The 23,715-nt window shown below is 44.2% G+C and overlaps 1 protein-coding gene across 1 annotated transcript; it reads left to right on the plus strand.

The window, feature by feature from the left end:
• Positions 1-1,296: 1,296 nt before the first annotated feature.
• Positions 1,297-23,476, plus strand: LOC133340926 (elastase-1-like). The gene is made up of 8 exons (XM_061549427.1): positions 1,297-1,437; positions 1,672-1,763; positions 1,904-2,007; positions 3,375-3,503; positions 6,328-6,464; positions 12,881-13,023; positions 19,490-19,639; positions 21,907-23,476. The coding sequence occupies exons 1-8, from the start codon at positions 1,398-1,400 to the stop codon at positions 21,922-21,924; spliced, it is 813 nt and encodes a 270-aa protein (XP_061405411.1). The 5' UTR covers positions 1,297-1,397; the 3' UTR covers positions 21,925-23,476.
• The last annotated feature ends 239 nt before the right edge of the window (positions 23,477-23,715 follow it).

A 23,715-nucleotide genomic window follows, 5' to 3' on the forward strand; every position in this document is an offset into this window, starting at 1 on the left:
GGGAGGTATCGTGGTAGCGTGAAGGGGGGCATAATATTACTCGGTAACTAACCGTGCCTACTACGCGGACCCGCGGTGGAAGGGAATCCTCGAGCGACGGCTCCCACACCATGGGTGAGGAACCCAGCAGCGGTTCGCATAGCAACGGGGGGGCGAGTAATGATGTTAGCCCGGCCGTTAGCATTATCGAGGGAGGGATCTCGGGGGCCAGCGACCTCGACACACCAAGGAATTTAAGCTTACTTTGGTTCAAAGCTGATTTGATTAAGAATTGTGGTGATACAAGTGTCATGTTGCTCCGGGGACACTTTGTAGGGGACACGTCTTTATTAAACACACGCACCCTAACTACTAAACATCAACTCCTCATACAGTTTATCTCGAGCATTTCTTCCACTTGGTATATTATACACCTCCTATGCAGCGTGCCTACCCCGGCTACGCTCCAGGTCCTCCGGCTATAATATCCTATGGGAGGCTACCTGACCCGACCCAGCCAAGCTACAGGTCCAACACTGACCTCACAGAGCTTCGGCCCTTAAAAGGACGGCGAAGCTAGGCGTTCAGAGTCCTATTCTAGCAGGTTTTCTTGCTTCAACTGGTCGTCTTCAACTTCAACTGCCACGAACCTTGTCAGAGGTCCGCTTAATATACGCTTCTCAGCCGAGTGGCGGGGCTCTGTGGGATCGCAGTCCCCAACCGCTTTTAGGCTGTCTGCCGTTGCAGGCAATTGCAGCCGTAGTCCTCAGCCGTTGGGAGGGGCTGCAGTGGATCCTAGAACCCCCCACAGCCCCCAACCGTTTCTGCAGGCCAGTGCAGCCGCAGCCCCCCAGCCGTTGGGAGTGTTTGCGAGGGATCGTAGAATCCCTCAGCCTCCAACCCAGAGGTCGCAACCGGGTACCTGATACCCATATCCTACCCGATACCCGGCTACCCATACCCGGCCGGGTACGGGTACCCGTTTGCGACCCTGGTGCGGCCGGGTACGTGTAGGCCGTGAGTCACTGGTGAGTACCGTTTGTCACTCATTTCCCAACGTCTTGTCTCTTCTCACAATTCAAGTTCCTAGAATCAACCCACCCGCGCCTGCAACATGGCTTCATCCCAGAGGTCGCAATCGGGTACCCGTTTGTGACCCTGGTGCGGCCGGGTACAGGTACGGGTTAGGAATCAAACCCCGTTTGCGACCTCTGCTCCAACCGCTTCTGGGCTGCTTGTCGTTGCCTGCAAGTGCAGCCCATTTATGGCGCTACACAAGTTTGACCACATTTTTTAAAAATACATTTCCTTGTAAGATGATATATAAGCTGGGTTATCGCCACCTGGGTAATTTTCTGAAAGTGCAGAAAGGTTTCAAGAAAGCATTACAAAACATATTAACAACTTGTGAAGAAATCATGATTTATTTTATGATCTTCGTTTTTCTGCTCAATAAATGTAAGTATAATTACAGTTTATTTACACGTCAACTGTTTATAAATATAATTTGTAATGCATTTCAGAACGAATACATTCAATAACCTACACGTACAACCAGTTTAGTACATATGAGACCGTCCCCATGCCTTGCGTATCTGACCTTACTTCACCACAATGGTCAATGCGGGTTCATGAAGGTGAGGATGGGGTGAAAAGTTGTAGCCTTTTAAACATGAATTTGCTTTTTCACAGCAATTGTCTCAGCTCAGAATTGTGGTCAAGCACCTCGACAGAACCGTGTGGCAGGCGGCTCTGAGGCTACTCCTCACAGCTGGCCTTGGCAGGTATGAGAGCATGTTTACCTTTCATATTTCTCCATGTCCCTGTTATTCATTAATGTCATGCATTACAGTAACGCATTTCATCTGTTTAAGATGTCTACACAATTTAACCTCTCTGTTTTACTTTGCTTTGGTGACAACAGGTTTCTCTACAATATTATGGTGCGAAAAGTCAGGCATGGTTCCATGACTGTGGAGGAACACTCATCCATCCACAGTGGATTCTCACATCTGCAGCCTGCGCCGAGTACGTTTTTAAATTGAGAATGGAGACTATATTATGGCCTCTTGGTCGTTAATCTATTCCAACACTCTGAATTCCCCCATCCTCAAGAATTTTAGATTTTAAAAATGTAGGCTAGATATTGGTCTATAATTTGCTGGATTTTCAGGGTTTAGATTTGGTTTCTTAAGTAATGGAATGAGGGTGGCCAATTTTAAATCATTAGGTACCATACCAAAGCTAAATGATTCACTAATTATATATAATGCATATTATACACCTGCGTATTATACAATTATATATAATTAGTGAATCTTTTAGCTGGTCTACAGCCAAAATGCTTCCGAAATAAATGTAGTTCAACTTTACTAATTCTGGGTCACTGAGAATGCAAATTATGCTTAAAATTGTTGATTGGCTACTGGGTCAGTAAATACAACCCTTGACTTGGGAATAGCGGAGGATAAGTGAGTTATAAAGGGAAGGAATCTCAATTTAAACCAGATATTACTAAAATACGTATTTGACTGGATCTATGAATAAATCTATGACTGGGTTTGTACAGTACTTGTTTTTTGAGCAAAACAATGAATGATGCAATCTGAACCTGGTATTGCGTCATACAGGATATGAATTGCATCATGTTATTCCTAAAAGTCATGGATGATGCAATCATAACTAGGCTTACATCCCACTGCTGAATAAATTGCCCTATATTAGCTCTAGAAATCATAGTGTCGTGCTGTCTTATTTTTCAGTGTTTGATTTTGCAAAGGAAAGCATTTCTGTTTAGCCAAAGTGAGCAGTGATGCCTCGTACTTGTGTGAACAAAGCAGATAACTTCTGCTGTTTGTGGTAAAGTGATTTTTGCATCACAAAAGTGCAGTATAACCACTATGGTTAAGAAAGCCTCTCACCTTTATTTTGGCTGCAAAATTGGAGATCAGGACAAGACGTGGGCCTAACACATATGCTGCAACACTTATGCAACAAATCTTCGCCAGTGGTTGAACAAAAAAAGGAAATATATGCCTTATTAACAGCTATTCATTAAATCATTTGAAGGGGTACTTTAATTGATGGCATCGCTATTATACAACTCCATAATTTTCTAAGTTAATTCCTATGTTTTATTATTTTGTGTAATTGACAGCAGGTGTATAATAAGCGTTATAGATTGTAAATATAAGAAAGACTTGTGCCATGCTTATATTGAGAAAACTGTATTTGAAGAATGTTTAAGTAATCTTTAGTTGTATTGGAAGTAGAGCGAAGCACAATAAAACTATATCTTGATAATAATTGATTTATTTATATGGCAACCTGAATTACTGTATAGCATAATTTATAACTTTACTAATATTAGCCTTCTGTTTTTGTGACCTCTGCAGTACATTTGGTTTATACCCCCGTGCAGTGCTAGGCAAGCACAATATATATGTACCAGAATTTGGTGCACAAACATCAGACATCCTGCTCGATGCTGTCCATGTGTTGTATAATACAACCAAAAAGTACTCGTAAGTTTTTATCAACTTTTACATATTTCATATTCGTCCTTTCAGAGAAAATGTGAAGATATATAGAGTAAATAATACCAAAATGATACGTGCATTAAAGGATTTTGATTATTTGTTTGTATGACATAATCAGCTCTCAAAATGAACCTTATTCTATGGTTCTATCGATAGTCATGTAGATAGAAAAAATAATAGCAATCTATCTATATATATGAAAAAGTCCAAAATTGTTTGTGTGTGAGTTTGTGGCGAGGTCTGTGGGTTTGTTCGTGTGTTCGCACGCTTGCGAAGGATTTTACTCTCCAACGGCGGGGTTGACGTAAAATACAAATAGCCAGGTACCATGCCGTAAGCCCCGCCGTGAGCAAGCGCTATTCCTTTTTCATATCCGTCAATTATTAATTCGTTTAATTAGCGAATTAGTGCGATTTTTTGTGCTTCATTTTTTATTTTTTTACTTTTTTATTTATGACACGTGCACAACCATACCAACTCACGCGCCTTTGGTCGGGGGGACGGCCCATGCCAAGTCGCACGCCTTCGGTGGGAGTGAGGGGGACATTTTCTTTCACGTAAAAAATGCGATAAAAATACAATAAACGCTCAGGTAAATTCTTCACTGTGGGGGGGGGTCGGGGGGAGGGTCGGGTGTAGCAGCCCAGCCCCAGCCTGCCAAGGTGCCACCTTGGCCGGCTGGACAATCTAGGCGAGGCCGGAGGCTCTGCGCCGGACTAGGCCTCACCACTCCACTCTGTCAAGTGGGTGCTTTGTACTATAAAGACGATAAATACTGCTATAGAGTCAGCATGTACTACTGTAGTGATAGCAGGTACCACCATAGTCGGTATGCACTGCTGTAATCATATCAGGTACCACCACAGTCGGTATGCACTGCTGTAATCATAGCAGGTACCACCACAGTATGCACTGCTGCAGTGAAAGGAGGTACCACCACAGTATGCACTGCTGTTAGATTTTTAGTTTAGAAATATTTTTTTGGCCCGGGCAACGCCGGGTTTATAAGCTAGTAAAATAATAAAAATAAAAATTAAGTGAATACAAAATAATGAAAATATCACGACGTTTTGATCACAACACAAGCAAACGTCATCTACATGACTTTACCGATAGAACCCTAGAATATTAATTCCTCCAGTCACGAAAGTTTTAAGTCAAAACAATAAACCTGTTATCATAAAAAAAATCATGTCAGGTTCATTGTTATATTTGTAGTGTAATAGCGTCGTCTGTTGTCCAGCAACGGCAACTGCGGTGGACGAGCAGTACACACGCCGGTGAGCACTTATACGGGTGTGTTGGCAGGGTGGAGGAACTGGGGAAAGGGTCACAGAGACCCCCTTGGGAAGCCCCTGGAACCCGCTCGTGGATTTAAGAAGGGAGGCGTGGCCAGAGTGGAGCCAGGCCGCGCCGGGTAGGATAAAAGCAGCGGAGAGCGAGAGCTCATGGCTGCTAGTTCTGGGAAGTGGAGTCGTCTCGTCGTCACTGTCGTCTTCGCCGCCTTCGTCGCTGCCGTCTTTGCTCGACATTGCGTGGCCGGATAGTTGTTGGCTGTCTCGGTCAGTGTAACGCGGTCAGGGTTGTGTCTATGCTAGGCTATATGACTTGGGAGAAGCGAGGGCCAACCTGTAAACCTGAAGAGTGTTGAATAAAGAAGGTGCCTCCTCAATAATCATGTTTCCCGCTCCGCTGACACTACATATGTATTGAAACTTTTTCCTGGCAAAGACAGGCCTCATGAACTAGTACATATTAAAATAACTGATGTAAAATAATCTATATTTTATCATCAAGGATGCTTTGATTCAACAGGCATTAAGTATGTTCAATTATCTCACGTATAAACATGATGTATTTACATGTTGTTGATTTTCAACTGCTTGTGCCTACTGAATCAATAACGATAAATACACTATTTTAAATCTGTTCAATTCGGCTTGCATAGTGTGTGGTATGCAATGCTGTACTCTGCCAAAGACCCACATTCCCACCAAATGTAGGATGCCACTTTCGTAGATGCAGTGTGTGTGGGAAACAAAAGCTTTAAAAGATGTATTCGGCCGTGTTAATGCAAAAATAACGTACATTTATTGTGGAATTAATTAAATACGATGACAGTTCCTGGCTTAAGATTGCTTCATTAATGATTTATGATGGTAATAATATAGAACCACGTTTACAGCCTGTTTTCCCGATTGTTTCCCCTGAATTGAAATGGCCTCCTCAGCTGACTGCATTCCCCTGCAAGTGCAATCTCCTCGGAGGGAGACTATTTATGTGCATAGGGAGTTAGAGGGGGAGGCAAAACATCTATATACATGTACGGTACATCTATATACTACACAGTTGTGCGTATAAAACACAAATTGGTGTAACTTAATTTAGACATTTTATTATACTTTTTAATAATTTGATCCATAATAATAAATAAAATGCAAGGTAAGGTGCCACTGGCCATGCAATTGCTGGCAGAAGGGTATCCACAAGAGGGAACTCTACATAGCCCCTCGAGAGGGTATTTGACCGACTCTTCGATGGTGGCCAGACGTATTGGAAGAAATAGAAATGGCCTCCTCAGCTGAAGCCTTTCCAAGGTGAAAAGGCTCGACTGCCTTATTCTACCTGAGTAGGTATATATACCGGATAAGGGGGGCACCAATACCAATCAAGTACTCAGTGAGAGGCGAGGGAAAAAAAGTATTCCCTTCAAACGCCGCTGACCGGAGGAATTGAGTCGCTGTAAAGTCTCTATATTTTGATGCTAATCACAGCTTTTATCCATCTGACTATAATTCCTCTACTTTAGGAATAGCATTGCACTGATAAAGCTGAGATCACCTGTGACCTTGACGGACAAAATTGATATTGCTTGCCTTCCCACTCAAGATGAAGTCTTGCCAGACGACAGTGAGTGCTATGTCGTTGGTTGGGGCTCCATTTTCGGTAAGTCTCAGCGATATAATAAATGCTCACACACACAAGAGGTGGTCAATATATTTTTAGAACAGGCTATAAAAAATAAGCACACTCTCACTTTAGTCAACTCTCTATTTGCAATGGGGGGAGGGAAGGGGGGAGGAGAAAACAATAAAAAGGATAAGGCAAAAGATGTAAAAGTAGACTATTTTAACTATTGTATTTTTATTTTACCAGGTAAGACCCACTTAGTTATATAGTGATTTTTCAGAAGTGACCTGGACACAAATGGTAGTCCAAAGAAAGCTTATCATGTGGAAATGTATAGCAGCCAAATACTCTAAATGTGTGTTTATAAATATGGAGGGGAAACCCCATAGGACCCAGAGAAAAATCCACGTGACCACATTAACATGCAAACTCGAAATATACAAGCGTTAGGGTCGGGATCGAACCCACGACCTTCTGTATACCAGGCGAGGTATCTGACATCGCGCCACAGTGTAAAAGGGCAATATAAACATGATCTATAAGTAAGATTTCTTAGTCATGACGTCAAAAACCCGACGTTAGCTATCTTTAGGGGCTTTATTTTACTTTCTTGTCTGAGTGTTACTGAATGTGTGCTACTTTCTGGTGCAGTGCATGTTAATGAAGGTGGTTGCGTGTGTTTGAGTGAGTGCTGTGTCATGTGTTTGTGTGTGACTAAGTATGTATGTCAAACTTATTTCGCATGGCACATAGCCAACGATGCTAATCGGAGGTGTACGGGAAGGACAACACACTAAATACAATAAGCAGTTCTAATTAAATTAGTTTTCAATCTAGATTATTTAAAAGTGCATAGCTCCAGTGGCTTCCTAATATAGGAAGGAAGAGCGTTCCAGACGGCCACAGAAGCGCATCTGAAAGCCCACGATGCAGTGACCGTCTTTGTTCGATGGGTCGCCAAAAGCCGCTGCGAGGATGACCGGAGTTCGCATGATGGTTTATGCTCCTTGACAAGATCAGAAAAGTATTGTGGTTCATTTTTGGCAAGCACTTAGTGAGTAATGAGTGCGACCTTATAAAGTATTCGTTCGACAACCGGAAGCCAATGAACCTCAGTGAGCACTGGACGGACATGGTAGGATCTTGCAGTAGCCGTCACGACACGTGCCAAAAAATGTTGTAGACACTGCGGCTTGGTAATGTTTTTGCCAGACGTCCTGTAGAGTAGTGAGTTGCAATAATTGAACCTTGTCGAAACTCTCTCGTTCGTTCATCATAGTTGATGATGACGATGACACGTTTGTCATTTTGGGGGGTTTTGATGAGTGCGCAGATGGCTGAACAGGCAAATCCGAGCCCGGAATTCTCTGTGGCACACTGGACAGGTCAGGGAGGATGTAGAGCTCTGAGGTGCAGCCACAAGTCCTTCCTTCACCATTGGTACCTAATTTGCCAGTAAAAAATACGATAATTGGTTTTTTACCCTTTTATCTGGCAACAAAACTGACACCTTTTTTACGAGGAGTCATGTTTGCATAGACCACAATACCTGCAGTCATGCAAACAAAAAAACATAACTCTGATAATGTATGCACTGTCCTTGAAGTTGATTGGTCCACACCCGAGACAGCTTTCCTTAGAGCCTAGTCTCACATGGGTTGGACCAGATGACGCCAAAAGACGCACAACTCCAAGACAATGCACCATCAGAGTATGAGCGCTCGGGGTAAAAGCATTTACACCATTGGTACCTCATTTGCCAGTAAAAAATATGATAGTTGGTTTTTTACCCTTTTATCCGGCAACAAAACTGACACCTTTTTTACGAGAAGTCATGTTTGCATAGACCACAATACCTGCAGTCAAAATGCAAACCAAAAAAACATAACTCTGATAATGTATGCACTGTCCTTAAAAAAAGGTGTCAGTTTTGTTGCCAGATAAAAGGGTAAAAAAACAATTATCAAGTCCTTCCTTGGTAAATTTGCGCTGCTGCCTCTTCAAGACAGCACAGGAGCTTCTCCTGCTCTCACAGAGGACTTCACCGTGCTGTACTTTTATTCTCCAGGCAGGTCGGTACTGAGCTAGGGGTTCCTAGCTTTTCAGGTCGAATCCAAAGCTCTTCAAGGAAGCTTTCAGGGTGTCCTGGTAGCGCTTTTTGGGGCCACCTTGCGCTCGCTTGCCATTCTTCAGCTCGCCAAAGAAGACTTGTTTTGGCAGTCTCGCGCAGGGCATTATGGTCACGTGGCCAGTCCATCTAAGCTGTGTCTTCACAAGGTGTAGATGCTGGGGATATTGTCCTTGCCGAGGACTTCCGTGTCAGGGATTCTGTCTTGCTACTTGATCCTCAGCAGTTTCCTCAGACAGCTCAAGTGGAGACGGTTCAATTTCTTGGCATGGTGCTGGTAGACTGTCCAGGTTTCGCACCCATATAGAAGAGTTGGTAACACAACAGCCTGGTAGACCTTCAGTTTTGTCTCCTGCTTGATGCCAGTCCTTTCCCATACCGAGTCACGTAGGCGTCCAAAGGCTGCACTGGCCTTGACAATACTGATGTTAACTGCATCATCTATGTGCACAGCACGAGAAGAGTACTACCAAGGTAAGTAAACTTGTCAACGGCTGAAAGCTTTTACCCATTCACAAAGATGGTAGGCTCTGTGCAGGGTTTCCCAGGAGCAGGTTGGTATAAGACTAGTCTTCTTTGTGCTGATTGTTAGGCCAGTTGTTACAAGCTAAGGAGAAGTCCTGTAGATCTTTATTTGAGCCAGCAGCCAGAGCACAGTCATCAGCAAACAAAAGTTATCGAACAGTGACTTCCTCCACTCTAGTTTTGGCTTGCATCCTCCGCAGATTGAATAGCCCACCGTCAAAACGATAGATGAAGCTAATCCCAGTGTTGTGATTCTGGAATGAGTCTTGCAGCATGGCAGAAAACACCATGCTGAAGAGTGTTGGTGCTTAAACGCCTTCTTGCTTTGCCCTGTTTGTGATTGGGAATGGATCAGAGAGTTCTTGGTGGTCTCTGACGCAAGCCATCATGCCATCATGGAGTTTGCGCACGATGCCAATGAACTTGTCTGGACACCCATACTTGGCCATAATCTTCCATAGGCCCTCCCGGCTGATGGTATCGAATGCTTTTGTTAGATCAACGAAAGCCATATATAGATCAGCATTTTGTTCTTGGCATTTTTCCTGTAACTGCCGGGTAGTAAATACCATGTCAGTGGATCCGCGGTCTTTTCTGAAACCACACTGACTCTCAGGTAGCAGACCCTGGTCTAGGTGGACAATTAGGTGGTTCAGAAGGATTTTTGCCAAGATTTTGCCAGCGATTGATAGTATGGAGATGCCTCTATGGTTGTTGCAGGCCTGCCGATTGCCTTTCCTCTTATAGAGATGGATTATAGAGGCATCCTTGAACTCCTGGGGAACGGCTTCTAATTTCCACAGAGACTGGAATAAGTCGGTCAGTTTCTCGGCTAAGCGAGGCCCTCCAGCCTTGTAGATTTCCGCTGGAATGGCATCGGACCCCGGAGCTTGGCCTGATGAGAAGAGGCTTATGGCTTTGCTGGTTTCCTCAATGGATGGTAGAACAGCAAGGGACTGGTTGATTTCAACTTGAGGCAGTTTCGCAATTGCCTCCTCATTTATGTATGATGGCTGGTTGAGGACTGCGCTGAAGTGTTCAGCCCACCTTGCAAGTATGTTGTCCTTCTCTGTGAGAAGTGTTGTTTCATCGGCATTCAGGAGAGGTGAAGTTCCTGAGTGTTGCAGACCATAGACTTGCTTAATTGCATCATAGAGGCACTTGGTGTTGTTGCTGTCAGCTTAGGACTGAATCTCCTCAGCTTTTGCACACAGCCAGGTGTCTTGCATGACTCTGAGTCTCCACTGGACAACCCTGCGAATGTTGAGGAAGGCAGTTTTCTTTAAGCTTGAGCTGCTGTCATTCAAATAGGCTTCATGCAGGTGATGTTTTTCGTCAAGGAGTGCTTGGATTTCTGCATCGTTCTCATCAAACCAATCTTGACGTGTACGTATGGGAACACCAAGTGATTCAAGGGCTGTAGAATGCAGCACGGTCTTGAGAGCAGTCCAGTCTGCCTCAGCGTCTGTATGCTTGAAGCTTAGAGACTCCAGGTGATGGTCTGGAGCCTCAACAATGGCCAGTCTGGTGTATTCCTGTTCTAGGCGAGTGACATTAAGACGCTTGACAGGTCTTTTTTCTTGTGGGCGTCTGGGAGGCTTAATCCGGATGTTACGTTTGGAGATGATGAGACGATGGTCAGTCCAACATTCTGCACCACACCTTGCCTTGGTCACCCTGACATCGTGCCGGTCGCTCCTCCTCATGATGATGTAGTCAATCAAGTGCCAGTGGTGTGAACGAGGATGCATCCATGAAGTTTTCTTGTGCTTTGGTGGTTGGAATATCGTGTTGGTGATGAGCAGGTCAAATTCAGAGCATGTTTTCAGCATCAGAAGTCCGTTGCTGTTACATTTTCTAATGCCATGTGCACCTATGACTCCATTCCATGATTGATGGTCACTTCCTACTCTGGCATTAAAGTCACCAAGTATCAGGAGTTTGTCAGTGCTGGCTGTGGCAGCAATAACGACTTCCAGGTTATTATAAAACTTGGTTTTGATTTTGTCATGGTAGGGGCATAGGCACTGATGATGGTGGCCTCCTTTTTACCCAATAGGTGGAGCTTTAGGGTCATTAAACGGTCGTTTATACCCTTGGGTAGGCCATTGCCACTTGGTTGCCTAGGTGGTTTTTTTACTGCAAAACCAACACCAGCATCACGTCTCTCCTCCTGGCCTCATCCGCTCCAGAAGAATGTTTAACCTGCACCCACTTCAGTCACCTGTCCAGTATTGGCCAGTCGGGTCTCACTAAGGGCAGCAACATCCACATTGTATTGAGTTAACTCTCTGCCCACGAGGGCGGTGCGTCTCTCAGGTCTGTAGAGTAGTGAGTTGCAATAATTGAGCCTTGTCAAAACTATACTACACACCACTGTCTTGGCTATGTCACAACTCAATCGTGGCTGAATGTGTCGTAAAGTCTTAATATGAAAATTGCAGGACCTGACTATTTGCATGTGGTGATTCAGTGAGTGTTATTGACTTCGTGTGTGTGCTGTGTGTTACTGAGTGTATTACCGAGTCTGATCCTGTGCGTGTGTTAATAAATGAGTTTGTGCAGAGAGTGGAGAAGCGCCCATAATGGGGCAATGTGCTTATGGCCAGGTCTAGTTTGGCACCAGAGGTCTCATTCCGAATCAGTGAAGTGGCATATTTTCATCACCTGCATAAAGCTGTATAGAGGCTATCTGGCTTATTGCGCCACATGAAGCGCTGAGTGTTCTCGGCCACAGTTATCTCCTCCCTTCTCTACGCTTGTGAAACCTGGACCCATTTAAGTAAACATCTGTTCCAGTTTTAAAAATGCAGGCCTTCCTCCCTATGATCTAGCTGGGCTTAACCAGACTGGACCACGTGAGGAGCTCACAAGTCATCAATATCAACATCAGCAGCATCATGTGTCCCAATTCTACAATAACATACCAGGAAGTTATGGGAAATATACATTTTGAGAAGTTTCTGGCACAGATTTGCAGAATGGAGATAGAAAGGCCATATTAACAGCAAAATATGGTCACAACAATCTAATCTGCTCAAGCTACAAATTTCTAGGAGGCTCCATAGGAACACATGGAGAGCTGGCCACCCCACAAGTCAGACCTTCCTAATTTGGCATATCCATGCCCACTCACACAGTGAGTGGCCTCATTGGTCTTTCTGACGTTCTGGCCTACATTTCATACGCCTTGCCTATCCTCTGCAAACCCTACCCACTATTTAAATAACCCCATCCTTTCCCTGCATCATGAGTAGACCACAAGGTCAGAATATTTTAAACTTGGGTCAAATACAATTTTTAGCAATTTAGTTGGAACACTGAGACAGCCTTTCTGAAACTGGAATTATCTTGATATTGTTACTTCTCCCATTTCGCCATGCATAATAGGCTGCATTTTTGCAAAATGGACATTACTCTGAAACAAATTAGGCAGAATGACAGACAAGAATGCTTCATCAATTGGACGTCATCGAAATGACTACAATAAAACAATACTAAAACTACAATATTGTGAAAAACGTTGTCCAACATTTACCTGTCAAAATACATTATAACAGTCGTATTCTACATACAATATTCACATTGCCGAAACTGCTCTATTGTTACTGTATTGGAGGAGTAACTCTCATTGTCAACAATCAACCACTTTCTCATGGATGACTTTACAAACTGCTTTCCCTGTGTTGAACCAGCCAAGGCCCGTATGCAGCAAGCACTGCATTCTGCAAATTATGAAGCTGCAGCCTGTCTTGGTGCCAACTGTCCATTGTTTTGTCGTTTACTCCATTATGAACAGCCAATGGCCCATTATCCAGCAATCTTCAGCAAGCCCAGCTGCCAAGGGTGTCGTATAGCTTGTGCAGTGACACGTATTGGTGGACACCTGCCTTGCCAGACAAAACTATCTGCGCTGGCAATACTGCACACGGTGCATGCACGGTAAGAATGATTTATGTCTGAATCTTACCGATAAAAGGCATTTTTTGTCTGTCTGTCCGTCCGTCTGTCCATCTGTCCGTCTGTGGATGCACACTTGCAAAGGATTTGGCTCGCAAAGCGTGGGGTTGACGTTTTGAAAAATAGCCGCTATTCCGTTTTCACATTCGTCAACTTTAAAGTAGTTAAATAAACAATTGAGTGCTATTCATTTTTTTATTTATTTTTTCGCTCCGCGAGCGACACAGCACGCATTTGCGCATGCGCGAAAGGCTGCCCAGGGATTGCCCCTAGTATCACACACACGCCATCGGTGGAGGGTTGGGGGGATTCTGATTCACGTTAAAAATGCAATTCAAATACACAAAACGCTGAGGTAAATTCTTCACAGTGTTATGTCCTCCCCCCCCCCCATCCCAATGCGTGCAGTTACTACTATAGAGTCGGTAGATGCTACTACTATAGGCCGTAGATTTTACTGCAGAGCGGGCGGGGAGATCGTGGCTGGGGAGGGGGTGGGTAGCAGCCCAGCCTGCCAAGGTGCCACCTCAGCCGGTTGGGCAATTTAGGCGAGGCCGGGGGCTCTGCACGGGACTAGGCCTCACCACGGCAATGTTAAGTACTATTTTATTGCTTTCGATAAACTCACGTAGATAGAAAACGAATATTTTTTAAATAAGTTTGTAAATATTGAAATAATAATGTTTGTGTGTAGACAACTAATATTTCAAAATTAAGTTGGTAAATTTTAAAATATTAATGTGCGTGAGTCGATTGTGCGTGTCTGCCACGATGTGTGTGTGTACGTCCGTGTGTATGTATAAGTCGATGTGTGTGTGTGCGAGTCAATGTGCGTGAGTCAATATGTGTGTGTGTCAGTCGATGTGTGTGTGTTAGTAATGTGTGTGCGTGGTGTGTGTATGTAGACAACTAATATTTAAAAATTAAGTTACAAAATTTTAAAATGTATGTGTCTAAGTCCATGTGTGCGTGTGAGTCGATGTGCGTGTCTGCGTCGATGTGTGTGTATAAATCGATGTGTCTGTGTGTGTGAGTCGATGTGTCTGTATGTGAATCGATGTGTGTGTGTAAGTCGATGTGTGTATGTGTGTGAGTCGATGTGTATGTGTACGTCCATGTGTTTATGTGTGTGTGTATAAATCGATGTGTGTGTGTAAGTCAATGTGTGTGTGCGTGAGTCGCAATGTGTGTGTGTCAGTCGATGTGTGTGTGTGTGTGTTAGTCGATGTGTGTGTGTGTGGGAGTCGATTAGTGTGGGTCTATGTATGTATGTGTTTGTGAGTCGATATGTGTGTGTAAGTCATAGTGTGTGTGTGTGGGTCCATGTGTGTGTGTCAGTCTATGTGTGTGTGTGAGTCGCTATGTGTGTGTGTAAGTAGGTATGTCTGTGTGTATGTCGATGAGTGTGTGTGGCTCTATGTGCATGTGTGAGTCTATGTGTGTCAGTTTGTGTGTTCGGCAAAACAACCCCCTACCTCCTCGTGGTGCCGGACGGGCAACGCTGTCGTGGGCAGTGCCGTGGGGGGGAGGGCCAATTCAGATTAGCCTTTCCCCTAATGGTGTTTGTCGCCACCACAGTGTCCAGATGGGGGCTCTGAATGGGTGCGAGGGGCTGGTAACCCCTCCCCCTTTAATTAACTACCACTAAACTATGAGGTAAAACATTTATTAAACTTGTTCCGGAGGCCCCAGGGGAACAGGAGTCTATGGCGTCTCCTAGCCAAACCCCATTTGGCGGAGCCAGGAGACTGAATCCTTACCCTCGGGGCTCCTCCAGAAACAACAAAAAACCACTGCGTATGGCCACATGGAATGTTTGAACGCTCACTGCGGAGGAGAGGCTGCCACTCCTCTATCGGGAACTGGACCGGTACCGCCTGGATCTCTGTGGTATTCAGGAGGTCCGGTGGACCGGCTCTGCCTCCTGCCACCATGAGGGGTGGACAGTCCTCTACTCGGGGCAGGAGACTGCCCAAAACAACAGGGTGTGGCTCTTCTTCTGAATAAAAGAATGAAGGGGGCATGTGAGCGTGGCGGTGAGGTGTGGGAAGCTGTAAGCCCCAGACTACTTTGGGCTCCCCTTCCCATCAACAAGAGATGAGGAGTGGTGGTCGTGATTACTTATGCCCCCACTGAAGACGAACATCCGTAGAGGGATGCCTAATGAGTCAGATGCCTTCTATGACCTCCTATCACAGATGCTAGCTAAGTGGCCCCTCGGGATAGAGTCATCTTGTTGGGTGACTTCAATGCCCGAGTTGGTCATGATGCTGGCACCTTGTCTGGAGTGATTGGAGGGCATGGGCCAGATCAGCTCAATAACAACGGTAGGAGGTTGCTAGATTTTGTGCAGCCCATGGCCTTGTAATTACCAACACGCTCTTCCGGCATCGGCGCATCCACACAACATCATGGATGCATGCCGGGTCCAAGCAAAAACATCTGCTGGACTACATAGTGATGGACCAGCGGATGCGAGCCCATGTCTTTGACTCCAGGACCTACCGTGGAGTGGATCTGCCCTTTGATCATCGACTAGTCATCTGTAAGATGCACCTGCCATTCTTCAACTCCGGTGGTGGGTGTACACCCAGGACCCCATTCCAACCTAAAGTGGCCTGGTCTCAGTTAGCTGATGAAAGTTGCAAGCGAGAATTTCATCATCGCTTGCGGCTGGGGTTGGCATCGTCCCCCACTCCTCCTGATGTCGAGGGTAAATGGGCGAAATTTAGGACTGTGACTTATGCAGCTGCCTATGGCTGCTCTGGGTACGCAGTCCAGACCTCCCCAAAGACCCTGGCTGACAGAGGAGGTGTTCAGGATAGTTGAGAAAAAGCGACAGGCCCACTCTCATCGGCTACAGCATCCCACGTCAGAGAATGAGGAGGCTTGCCACAGCCTTCGCTCGGAGGTTCAGAGATCCGTAAGGTGCTGCAAGGATGGATGGTGGTCATGGGTTGCTGAGGAGATGGAGTCTGCCTCAGTGGCCCACAATCACAAATCACTATTTAACTCCATCAAAAAAGTAACCTGCAGCGCCACACCTATTACCATCATTAGGGGAAAAAATGGTTATCCAATCTCCGACCCCTAGGAACAGGTTTGCAGATTTGCTGAACATTTCTGTGAGGTCCTGGGGGAGGGGAAATCCCTCAGCCAGGAAAACATCATGGCACAAAGTGGGGGTGACCCTGCTAAGGCTGCAGTGCCTCAATTATTGGAAGAAGTCACCCTCTGTGAGTGACTGGCTGAAATGCCATCTGTTGAGGAAGTAATGAAGGCGATCCGGAGTCTGAGACCAGGAAAGGCAACGGGCAGAGATGATCTCCCAAGAGAAATGCTGAGGGAGGGTGGTGTTTGTGCACAGACTGGCCCTTCTTCATCTTCTTGGTTCTTTCGGTAAAGTCACGTAGAAGGGATGTAATAAAATAATAAAAATAAAACATAAAACATAATAAAATTATTATTCATCTTCTTGGTTCTTTCGGTAAAGTCACGTAGAAGGGATGTAATAAAATAATAAAAATAAAACATAATAATTTTATTATGTTTTATTGTTGTTATGCTATCATATAGGGCCAGTCTGCAGGGATTCATCTTCTTGGTTCTTTCGGTAAAGTCACGTAGAAGGGATGTAATAAAATAATAAAAATAAAACATAATAAAATTATTATGTTTTATTTAATAAAATAATAAAAATAAAACATAATAAAATTATTATGTTTTATTTTTATTATTTTATTACATCCCTTCTACGTGACTTTACCGAAAGAACCAAGAAGATGAATCCCTGCAGACTGGCCCTATATGATAGCATAACAACAGTCTGAACCACTGGACGGGTTCCACAGGATTGGAAGGATGCCCTGGTGGTCCCCCTCTTTAAGAAGGGGGACCGCACAGACTGTAACTACAGGGGCATCTCACACCTCAGTGTTCCAGGAAAGGTCCTGGCAAGGATTATTCAACATCGCCTTGTTAGGCATGCTGAGGAGAGGCTTGCGGAGCCCCAATGCGGTTTCAGGAAAGGGCGGTCCTGCACAGATGCCATATTTTCTGTCAGTCTGCTACAGCAGAGGTGTAGGGAATTCGAACAAGACCTACATCTCTGCTTTATTGACCTGGTCAAGGCCTATGATACCATCAGTAGGCCTTGGCTCTAGGTTGTTCTTCGTGCTTTCGGAATCCCTGACCCTCTGCTCACGATCATTAAGGACCTTCATGATGGTGAGCGGGCCTGGGTAAAACTACGAGGCCGGGATTCAGAGCCATTCCCTGTACACCTTGGGGTGCGACAGGGATGTCCTCTGGCTCCCACATTATTTAACATCGATTTTGACCACGTAGTTCGTGAAGCCTTCAATAGTTGTACCGGGGGAATTTCCATTTGGTACAGATATAATGGGAGACTGATCGATGCACAGGTGCAATCAAGGGATGGCTCCCTATTGGTCATCCACGTTATGTATGCCAATGATTTGGTAATAGCTGCTCATTCAGAGGAGGAGTTGGAGATGCTGCTGCTGAGACTGGAGCATGCCACTAAAAGGTGGGGCCTTACTATCAGCCCCACCAAAACTAAGCACCTGCCTGGGTATTTTGTACCATCGGACACTTCACCCCCACAACTCCCAATCGGTGATGGGGCAGTTGTGGAGAGAGTGGAAAGTTTCCCATACCTGAGCAGTGTGCTTATGACCGGCTCCAGTTTAACAGCAGAGGTCTCAGTCCGAATCAGTCGAGCAGCAATATCTTTTCATCGGTTACGTAATGCTGTGTGGAAGCTACCTGGTCTGTCGCTCTGCACGAAGCTTCAGGTCTTCTCGGCCACAGTCATTCCCTCCCTTCTCTACGCTTGCGAAACGTGGACCCCCCTAATGGAGCATCTTCGCCGGTTAGAAACATTTAGGCTGGCCTGCCTACAATCCATCCTGGGTTTAACTAGGCTGGATTGTGTGAGGAGCTCACAAATCCTTGAAAGATCTGGGCAAACTCCCATCGGTGAGCCCCTCCGGCAGGCAAGGCTGCGTTGGCTGGGTCATGTAGCCCGCATGCCCAGCCACCGCATGCCTAAACAGCTTTTGTTCAGCCGGATCAAGGGGGCTAAACGGGCGTGGCACGGGCTAGAGAATAGATGGAGTGATGTGGTACAGGAGGACGTGGAGCTGAGTGGACTTGCCGATGACTGGTACCAGCGGTGTCAAGGTCGGCCTCTGTGGAGGAGGCTCGTGAAGGATGCTACTGGGCAGTTGGAGGCAGTCGCCCTCCAACAACAACGGAGGGCGGAGGAACGACGTTCACAACAATGAGCGGAGCGCCGGGTGGCTAAAGCACACCAAGTTGGCACAGTAGGGGACACAGGTGGTACATCAGTCAGTCATCTCGGTCATCTCGGTCATCTCAGTCAGTCGACCCGTGGCACCTTGGGTCTGCCCCGTGACCTCCTGCCAGCGGGCGTTCGACACTTCACGTAGCCTCAAGGTGCACATGGCCTGGCACAAGCGTCGTGGTGACATCACCGCCACTTAGTGGCGAATGGCGGTTGTTGTTGTTGTGTGTGTGTCAGTCGATGTGTGTGTGTAAGTCTACGTGTGTGTGAGTCGATGTGTGTAACTCCATGTGTGTGTGTCTAAAATTGATGTCTGTGTGTGTGAATCCATGTGTGCGTAAGTTGATGTTTTTCTATGTGTGTGGGTCGATGTCTGTGTGTGTCTAAGTCAATGTGTGTGTGTGTCTTTTTCGCCCGGGCAACGCCGGGTACTTCCCGCTAGTAGTTTATAAATGACTTAAAATATATACAGAATCAATTATTCGTATTAATACATATTGTAACATGTTTATGCTTCAATTATATGGATTATTATTGCTTTACATATGTAGTGACATGGAATGGGTCACTACGTAGCATAGCGCTGGTTGCTGACAGAGAAGGGGATCTGCAGTTGCAGCAGCCCTGTCTGACAGCAGGTCACGTGATAAGCCAGAGATAGGGATGTAGGGGAAAGGTTACAGAGGGGGCACGTGAGGGAAGCCTGGGAACCCGCTAGTAGGTTCGAGAAGGGGGGGGGCGTGGCTGGGGCGGAGCAAGGCCACGCTGGAAGGATAAAAGGGGACCCCGAGCAAAGGCTCGGGGCTGTTGCCTGGAGTGGGATCCCCTCGTCGTGCTGCTGGAGTCTTCGCCACCATCTACGTCTTCACTTTCTCTGCATCGTCAGTCAGGCAGTCTGCCAGCTGTCCTGACTGGGAGCTGTAGTTGCTTATTGTGGACTGTGAAGGCTGTTAATAAATAGAGTGCCTCCTACTTCTAGTGTCTCTGAGTCAGTCACTACATATATATAAAATTGCAAAAAATACTTCAGAAGTAATGCATTGAGTTCATGCACACTATATTCGTTGTGGTTGAGAATGGTATTTGAGAATGGTGGCTAATGGTTACTCCCTTCCATAGGGTGATTATGGAGGACCACTAATCTGCAAGAAGATCAATGCATGGACTATATATGGTATCGTGAACTTTATAAATGGAAAAAATTGTTTGGGCGTTGGTACCCCTACAGTCTTCACTCAAGTATCTGCATATATTTCCTGGATTCAAAATGTAAGTTGCATATTCACACTTCACAATGTTCAATTGTGTAAATTTAAACAGAATTAGTGTCCTACACACTTTTCAGATGTCAAGTGGGCCAGTCGGTAAGCTATGGCTGACAAACAGGTCTGGCTCACATAAAGAGATACAGATATAATGACCACGTCGGAAAATCATTGCAGATGAACGGAGATGTGGTTTATTCGTAAGTGATCAACTTCAAATAAACTTGAACGACGGTTAAAACAAATCTCAGTCTTATGTGTTGTTTATAAAGCCAAGTCTCCCCCCACCCCACCCCTATTTAAAAAGCAACACCACCCACTTAACAGCCATCAGGCTTTGCACGTTTCTTCATCCCATCCTTGGCTTCAGCTACTGTCCCACTTCAATCTGCATCTGTGCCATCTATATTTATACCATTGCTAATTAAGCCTCTTCTCACTCTCTCTTCTGTCATGCCTGGTGGATCCAATTGCCTTGTAACATTATCACCTCACCCCCTTACTTAGTGCCAGCCAAGGCTATGTTAATTTAAATCTTGGTATACAACCTGCCCTTTTAGCTCCACCTACCTTATTGTTTTGCACAGCCTGATACTGTCTCCCTGCACGTATTGTTTAATTTTTATTATTTAACTTAATCTTCCCTGTAGACATGTATTATTTTTACTCAATAATCGGTTTATATACAGATCAGTGGGATGAAAGAGGCAACAGGGTTAGAACTGGGTTTTAGAAATACATTTAAGTTATCGATTACTCTTCTTATTGTCAGCTTGATTACTGGACTCACGTACTAACCTTAAAATAGTTGGGGAAATGTCTCACTTGTCTTCCCACGTGTGCAAATGAGAGGTGACAGGCGAAATTTCGCAGCATCAGCTTGTAGGGGGGTGTCCCCACCTTTGAGAGGCCAGATATTGAGCAGCTGTAGACAAGAGATTAAAAAGTACACATTCGTGGTCACATGTACAGCGACAATAACGTCACGATGTGTAATGTGACAATGGCTGCACATTAAATTACGTGACCCATCTCAGCACAAGCTAATTTTATTATGTGGACCATCGGAAATATTATTTTAAAACCCTTGTCTAATGCACTTTCTTTCCTTGCATTAATAATCAGTAAAGTTTTTTTTGGGCGTGGAGATATGTGCCGTTTAATTGAACACTTTGGAGATGTGGTTGGCAGATTATGCTGATATCACTATGTACGTCACTCCCATTCTGCAAAGTAATGAGGTGAATAGGCAATGAATGTACAGAAAATGGGTTCATGCATATATATCTGTGCAGACTTTGAATTATATCACCTCCTGCATGCAAATCTCTCATTCACGAATTACCCAATTAGCCAAATACAATTTCCGCCAAAAATTATTGAGATTCATTACGGCATTTCCTGACATTCTTCTTCATAATATTCATGTCAGATGTTTATATTCTTTGTAGAGCCTTCACAATATACATAACAATTTCCCAAATAAAAAGCAAAGAGGCAAATTAAACTGTATTACAATGTTTCGTTGCACACTTTCCAAGTTTTAGTCCATTTCCTTTATCAGTGTCCATATTTCTGATTCATGTTATTGCAGATAATAATGAATTATTATATACGTTCTTCCTAAGGCACATTAAAACGTTACTTTTTATTATCAAGGTCAACTTTCAAAAGTACTCCAACTTGCTCTCATCCGCCTCTATGTACCTCACTTTATCATTGTCAGCCTTCAAAAACTTCCATGGTATACATTATCATGTGTTCTCAACATGTTGAACATTACTCTTTTTTTCCTCAAATTGATCTTAAGCTCAAAATCAAAGACTTCTTCATTAAGTTATCCAATAATTTCATGCACTGTATTTCATTTCCATTTTGCTGTTATAATGACCATGTCACCTGTTAAGAATCATGGAGAGGTTCATGCTTGGAATTACATTCAGAAATAGAAAGAAAAACATGAACTGGAGAAAACAAGTGAGATATTAACTTTTAAGAAAGTGGGATTTTGCAGGACGTATCGTGAAGAGGGTGATGGGTGGTGATCATAGCTATCAATAGTGGCAGCCAGAGGGTACAAGCCTGTCAGGACATTTACCGAGAAGACAGCAATTGTTTCAACACAAGACTATGAGGGATGACAACTTGGGGAAGCCTTCATCCAATCGTGGATAAAGCATGCCTGCTGATGATATAACACCTATTATTTGACAAAATGTTTAATACAAATATATACATGTTCTTATGTGTGTGAATTTCTAACATATGCAGGTGATGGCACGTTATTGAAATGGGCAGGACATCTATCTGGTTGAAGATCTTCATCCACAGTCTTCAATTACTTCACTAAACCATCAACAGGGTCATCACCATCCTTGCATTACCCATACTGGATTTCCACAATTTTGTAAATGCTCTTTCCCCTGGACTACAATAAAAAAAAAATCTGCTCTGCTTTGCTATCTCAGCCAGATCAAGGCTTTCCATGCGTTTTATTTTGTTTGCACTTCTGAACTGCAGTTAGCGCTTGATTATCCGGGTTGTGAACAATGAGCAAAATATTGTACTGTATGTTTAACTATAGGAAGCAATAAAACGTTACGTTCTTCGTGTTCACCCCATTCTACGTAGGTATGCAATACAGAAAATGTTTTAATAGCCTAATTTACATGTTTTGCTCATCCATGTTTATGTTTATCCTGCTCAACCTTCCCCTAATGACCCCGGATTCTTGAGAGTTGACTATGAAACTCACTCCCTGCATGTTTTTGCCCCCAAGTGTGGATCTATTCTAGACAGATAAGGACTAATCCTTGAAATTCTTAAAATATATTAATATATTAACAATATATTCATCACACGTATGTAATGCAAACTTTTAGAATGAGGGACAGTGCAAACGAGAAAACTAATCAGGAACATACTAATTATAGACAGTAATGAGATAAACTGTAAAGACACTACAAATAACATGCACAGTGCATTTAAGATAGCAGATAGTAAAACTAGACAAAGCAAATGTGTCAGTAAAACAGTACTATACCAAACGTAAAAATACACAGCAAATATATACAGTATGTTACAGGTAAGCCAATAGAGGTAAGAACATCGTCACATGGCCAAGTTGATGTGTTGCTTGTTAGAGGTCTGCAGTTTCAAGGCCCTGGCCGCGCCTAGTTAACATTGCGAATTAGTTTCAATCAAGGGCAAAGTTTGTTTGACGCGGCGAGGTCTCAAGAGTCTAGGACAGTTCTGATTCGCAAGTGACCTGGGTTTACCAAAATGACAGCAAAAAAAAAACTGTCTTGACTTGAAGCTTTCGTGACTGCAGGAATTCATATTCTTGGGTCTTTCGGTAAAGTCACGTAGATAGGTCATTTTCTTTGAACCTATCTACGTGACTTTCCCGAAAGACCCAAGAATAGAAATCAACGTGTGCCATGGACAGAATGAGTGAATTTTGAGTGAGTGACTTCACAACACACTCGTCACATGTTTTATTATGCAATGTAATCCAACAACGCATGCCGTTTTATTGTTACATGGCCTACCAAAAAATATATAGTTGAAGAACCCTGCCTTAAACTGACAAAAGTCATAACCTCGGCAACCTTACCCTAATGGTACTGTATATCACTTCTGAACATTAATATAATCAATACAATTATTAAAATGTACCTGTATAACTAACATGTAATGGGACGTGTTAATGGGATGTATTTGGATTTTAACGTATTGTATACACGTTCTATATATAGCAGATTTTTTTCAATGTTGTAATAATACTCTCTGGATCTTTCAGTAAAGTCACGTAGGTATAAAATAAAATAAATCACGACGTTTCAGGCTCAACACAAGCGTCTGTCATCAGGTGGGAAAGCAGGGTCTGCTGCTGAGGCAGACTTTTAAAAGGTTTGAAATGGGTGTAGTCCAAGGGTCATAAAGAAGTGGCCGGGGCTGGTGATGTTAATGTGAGAGATTAGCATGTAACTGTAGAAAAAAAGGAAAGCGGCCTCCTCAACGAGGGCACGGAAATGGCTATGTTAATGTGAGAGATTAGCATGATGTTAAAGTGATAAA

The sequence above is a fragment of the Lethenteron reissneri genome, chromosome 10 (genome assembly GCF_015708825.2).
Source record: "Lethenteron reissneri isolate LAM-NWPU_2019-01 chromosome 10, ASM1570882v1, whole genome shotgun sequence".
NCBI lineage: Eukaryota > Metazoa > Chordata > Hyperoartia > Petromyzontiformes > Petromyzontidae > Lethenteron > Lethenteron reissneri.

Excerpts from the sequence above, each read along its gene's own strand:
- LOC133340926 (XM_061549427.1), top strand. The coding sequence starts at position 1,398 with ATGATTTATTTTATGATCTTCGTTTTTCTGCTCAATAAAT. Across the intron at positions 2,008-3,374 it reads ACATCTGCAGCCTGCGCCGA|TACATTTGGTTTATACCCCC; the intron begins GTACGTTTTTAA and ends TGACCTCTGCAG. Across the intron at positions 13,024-19,489 it reads CTGCACACGGTGCATGCACG|GGTGATTATGGAGGACCACT; the intron begins GTAAGAATGATT and ends TCCCTTCCATAG.